The sequence below is a fragment of the Gracilinanus agilis genome, unplaced genomic scaffold (assembly GCF_016433145.1).
Source record: "Gracilinanus agilis isolate LMUSP501 unplaced genomic scaffold, AgileGrace unplaced_scaffold55601, whole genome shotgun sequence".
Taxonomy (NCBI): Eukaryota; Metazoa; Chordata; class Mammalia; order Didelphimorphia; family Didelphidae; genus Gracilinanus; species Gracilinanus agilis.
The window spans coordinates 1-5,042 of record NW_025390912.1 but is presented as its reverse complement, the minus strand read 5'-3'; the positions used below and the strand labels follow the sequence as shown (position 1 = coordinate 5,042).

At 69.5% G+C, this 5,042-nt stretch overlaps 1 protein-coding gene across 1 annotated transcript; it reads right to left on the bottom strand.

Annotated features, from left to right (window-relative positions):
* Nucleotides 1–11: 11 nt before the first annotated feature.
* LOC123256040 (breakpoint cluster region protein-like) lies at nucleotides 12–4,837 on the bottom strand (the record flags this gene model as incomplete). The annotated part of the gene is made up of 11 exons (XM_044684735.1): nucleotides 12–287; nucleotides 1,172–1,303; nucleotides 1,403–1,500; nucleotides 2,895–2,969; nucleotides 3,048–3,152; nucleotides 3,589–3,664; nucleotides 3,859–3,978; nucleotides 4,066–4,234; nucleotides 4,319–4,440; nucleotides 4,531–4,671; nucleotides 4,785–4,837. Coding segments are annotated over 11 exons (1,232 nt in total), but the record flags the coding sequence as incomplete, so codon positions are not given.
* Nucleotides 4,838–5,042: the final 205 nt, after the last annotated feature.

Genomic DNA, 5,042 nt, shown 5'->3' with positions numbered 1-5,042 from the left:
GTAGAGCAGATGGGGGCGGCCTTCCCTGCCGGCTCCTTCTGCCCTCCTCCCATCATGGGTCCTCGAGCCTCCAGCCTGCCCGGCACCTCCGAGTGGTGGCCGTGGCTGGAGGCGGCCCTCCCCGTCCCCGTCCTGGGCAGCCCGGCCTACTCCAAGGCGGGCGCCGTGGCGAGGAAGCCTCGAGCAGTGCCCTCCAGCTCCTGTGGCCACAGCTCGGGGCCTGGCACCTCCCGAATAGATGGGCGCCTGCCCACCCTTCCTGCCGGCAGCCCCAGCAGGCCCGGTCTCTGTGGGGAGGGGGCGGCATGTGTGGGTGGAGACGATCCCCATGAGAAGGACGAGCCTGATTTGGGGGGGACTCGGGGTCCCAGTGGCTGACCCTCTTCCTACAGCCTGGGCCCCGACCCTTCTGTCCTCTGGAAACATCTCCAGCTCCCCACCCCCTCCGACTCTCGGGGCCCCCGGCCTTCCCTAGGGCACAGCTCGGGTGCCCCCCAGCCTTGGCAGGTTGCCGGGGCCTCGCACCAACAGGTGCCAATGCCACCTTCCCTCAGGAGAATGTCAGCTCCTGCTGCTTCTCCTCCTGGTACCAGCCCGGGAGCCCCTCTGAAGGCCGACCGCCCTGCCTAGGTGTAGGAAGCGCAGACCCGGTGCTCGAGGGCAGGGGCGGCCAGGTGGAGGCCCCGGCCTCAGGCGCTTCCTAGCTTAGCCAGGTGACCCTGGGCGAGTCCCTTAACCCCCACCGCCCTCAGAAGCAGTGCCCGGGGCAGGTCAGGCCTCAAATCGATGCCCTCTCCTGAACGCTGGCACCTTCCTCCCTACCCACAAACAGGCTTGGCAATGACCCTGCCGTCCCCTCCAGCCCCTGTGCTAACAGTACCAAGCTAGGGTTGGGGAAAGGAGGAAGGCCAGCACCCACAGTTACTGAGGACGGGGAGAGCGAGGACTAGAACTCGGGACCTGCACCGCCTCCTGCTTCTCAAGCTCTCGGGCTCTGGCTTCCCTCGGCCCCCCCCCCCCCCCCAGGGCTTTCCCTGGGCCTCTCCCTCCGCTCCTGCTCCTCCCGGCCCCCTTTGCCCGCCAGGGCTCTGCCTCCGAGTCCTTCTCCGTCTGGCCCTCCTCCGGTCCCGTCCCGTCCGTCTCCTTGGCGGCGGCCCAGGGGCCTCCTCACCTGCATCTGCCCTTTGCCCATCATGCGGTCTGTGGGCTCGCCGTCGTCCCTGGGGAGCTTGGCCTTGTGGTGGCATTTCTCGTAGCACAGAATCCGTAAGGTCTGGGAGCCCTCCAGCTCGATCTCGAACTCCTGGCCGCCAGGAAGAGAGGCCCCGCCTGGGTCATGGAGCCCCGGGCCGGGGGGAGTGCCGGCCCGGCCGGGGGCGCTTCTCTGGGCCCCGGCCCTTACCTCGTTCCAGTTGGGCTCCGTCGTGTCCCTGTAGACGCGCGTCTTGGCCTTGTTCACGAAGTAGCCGAAGGAGTCCACCTCCAGAGTGCAGTAGAGATCTGAGGGGAGCCCCGCAGTCAGGCGTGGCCGGCTCGGGACTTGGCTGGGGGCGGCCCGAGCCGGCCTGCCACGGTCAGGCCCCGGGCTGGGGCGAGAAGCCAGGAAGAGGAAGGGTGCTGAAGCACCCGACGGACACCCCGCAAGAGCCTCAGAGGAGAAGCTAGCTTTACAGAAGAGGAAACTGAGGCAGACAGCGACAGACTGCCCGGCCAGTGAAGGTCTGGCACTTGCGTTACCCACCCCCCTCCGCTGCCGCTGCCCCAGGAAAGAGGGACAGGCTTGGGGGGAAAGCCAGGAGGCCAGCAGAGGAGGCAGGAGAGTCAGCGGGTGACACCGAGCACGGGGCAGTCTCAGAGAGCCAGACTGCTGCTGGGGCCTCCCCCGGATGAGGGGGCTCCAGCTATCTGGACCCCGGCCGGAGCCAGGACGTCCCGCTCGCCTTCGTCATCGGGGCCAGAGAAGCCTGGGACCCCGGCGGGCCTCGAATCTGGGACATCTGGGCCTGGCCTGACCTATGCGGGACGGGAGGGGCGCCCACTCCAAAGGGAAGGAGGCCTCGGCCGGCCACCCACCCGCTAGCCTCCGCGCCCCAGTGCTGTGGCCAAGCTTTCCTACACCTTCTCTTCCATCTTGCGCCCAAGGCAGAAGGGCCGCAGGGGCTACGCGATGGGGCCGGGCGGTCACTCGGCAAGGAAGCGCCCGATGCAGGACCTCCCACCTCGCTTCTGCCACAGGCATCCCTCAGGGCTCCGGCCCACCCTCCGCTCCCGTGGGTGACCGCAGCAGCTCCCGGGGACGTCCCGACCACCCGTCTGTGGGCCGACGGCTCTCTTCTGGTCTGCCGTCCCTGCCCGGGCCCTCTGCCCGGCTCTGCTCGGAGAGCCAATGAAGCCTGAGTGCCCAGAACAGCTCCACGAGCTTCCATGTTCCCCTACAGCTGCCCCCCTCGTGGCCATCCTGGCTTCCTCCCCCAATCCAATATGGCGCCGGGGCCTCTCCATCGCAGCCCCTCCTTGGGGTGGCGGCTGCCTTGGCTCCCCCTCGGCCTCTGAAGGCATCGCCCCAAAGCCCAGGCCGGGCTGCGCCATCCTGTACTCTCCGAGACTGAATGCGGAATACGCCGTGCGCTGCCCAGAGCCTTCCACTCCCCGGCCCCCTCCTCCTCTCCAGTCTGGCTTTATGAGCTGCGGTTCCCCACGTGTGATGGCCATCTCCCGCCTCCAAGCCTTTGCACCGGTTAGCCCATACCTGGCACGCACGGCCTCCTTGGCCCCCGGGGACGGGCAGGGGTGCCCGAGGGCAGGCCGCTTGCCTGCATCCCCTCTGGGCCCCGGGCATCCTTGCTCTCGTCCCCTGGGCCCCGAGGAAGCCGCCCAGCGGGGCCCTCACTCACTCGAGCTCTGCTTGAATCCCGTGGCCGAGTGGACGATGACGTTCAAGAACCCGTAGAGGCCGGCTGCTTCGTCATCTGGGCCACAGAGAGGGGCACGGTCAGGGGGGAGGGGCGGAGGGGGGGAGGGGCGCAGGGAGGCTGCGGCCCACCTACCCTCCTTGTTGATGGTCAGCGGGATGTGGTGGACCGTCTGGAGCTTGACGCACGAGTTGGTCAGCATTTGGATTTCCACCGAGGTCAGCGAGAAGCTCTTGAAGCCTGTGCGGGGAGAAGGGGCCGTGCTGGGCCACGCGATGGAGCCGCCGGGCGCCGGGCAGGCCGGAGCGGGCAGCTGAGAGGGGCCGTGGCTCTGGGTGGGAGATCGGGGAGGAGGGAAGGAGGCCGAGCCATTAGCCTCTCTTCCGTCCGTCCGTCCGTCCATTCGTGCCCGTCCATGGACGGGCGGGCGGCTGGACGAGAGGAGGCAGGATAGACCTGTGGACGGATGATGGGCGGATGGGCCGAGGGCCTATCCTAGAACTCGGCGCTCTGGACAGACTGGCACGAGCTCGCCCCAGAGGACGCTGGGAGGAGGCCTCGGGAGTGGGGTCGGGACCCTGGCGGGAACAGGAGGGGTCTCCGCCCCGCGGAGAGCCGCGGCAGGGCCGGGAAGCCCAAGGCAGGGATGGCGCCGGGGCCCGGGCCGGCCACTCACACTTCTTCTGCTGCTCTCGCACGTGCTCCCTCCACTCGGCGCGCTCGTAGTCGGAGGAGATGAGGAAGGTGTAGCTCTAGAAGGAGATGCCCAGAGCCGGCCCGTCACCCGGGCCCAGCTGCCCCCCCCCGAGATCCCGGACGGGCTGGCCTTTTCCTGCTGCTGCTCGTTTGACAGACGAGGAAACCGAGGCCAACAGGCTGAAGGGACTCGCCCGGGGCCACCCCGCGAGGAAGGGTCGGAGGGCGCTCGGGGCTCTGCGGCGCCCACCTTGCCGTGGCGGTTGTGGACCCTGAAGGCCATGCTGGGCGACATGAGCAGGAGCAGAGACTCTTGTTCCGAGAGCTTCTTCTTCAGCCGCTCCAGGGCTCTGCTGCCCTTGTTGGCCCTCTGCCGAGGAAAGGGGCGGCTCGAGGGGGGACGCTCGGGGCCCCGGCGGGCCCCGGATCCCCCCGTCCCCGCGGGCGCCGCGCTGACCTTTTCCCGCTGGATGTCGCTCTTGATCTGGGAGATCTTCGTCTTCATGGCGTCGAGCTCCTCGTCGGGCACCAGGGGGATGGCGGGCGCCATGTCGGCCTCGTCCAGCGTCTGGAAGCTCAGGTCTGTGAGCGGGATGTACCACTTGCAGTCGTACTGCTGGCTCTTCCTGGCAGGGAGGGAAGCCGGGGGTCAGAGGGGACCCCTGCGCGCCCCCCCCCGGGGCCGGGCCGGGCCGAGCCGGGGCACTCACCCTGCCATCTGTTTCTTGAGCTTGGCGCACAGGAAGAGGTCGGTGAAGAGGAAGACGTGCCGCAGCTTGCGCGCCCCCTCCACCAGCTCCACCATGAAGCTGTCCTTCAGGAGCTGCCGGTGCTGCCGAGGGGGACGGAGCCGGTGAGGGGGGGCCGCGCGGGAGCCCCCCCCCCCCCCGGCGATGCCGCAGCCCGCGGGGGCCGCCCTCACCTCGCCCTTCTTGACCGTCATGGACTGCCTGCGCGGCGTGATCTCCTCGTTGATGCTGGACAGGAAGTTCTGGGAGATCCTGAGGGCGTCCTGCAGCAGCGGGTGGTCGGGGTGCCCGGCGGGCGTGTGCTTCAGCAGGTCCTGCGCCAGAGGAGAGCGCGTGACGGGCCGGGCGGGAACGGGGCGTTCAACCCCGCGGGGCCCCTGCCCACCGGTGCCCACCGGTGCCCACCCCTGCCGACCCCCGGACTCACGTGGAGCACGAGGGTGCTGCGGGTCACGCGGTCCACAGGCTTGTAGAGCAGAGCTGGGGACAGAGGGGGCGTGAGCTGGGGGGGCCGGCACTGGCTCCGGGGGCTCGCGGTGCCCAGCCACGTGCCGGAGCCTCGGGCGGAGCAGCTGGCTGTGGCTGCCTCGGCTTCTCCCTTCCGTCTCCCAGCCGGCCGGAAGAGCAGGACCCCCGCCTGACCCTGGCCTGACCCCCCCAGCCCCAGCCTGACCCCACCTGACCC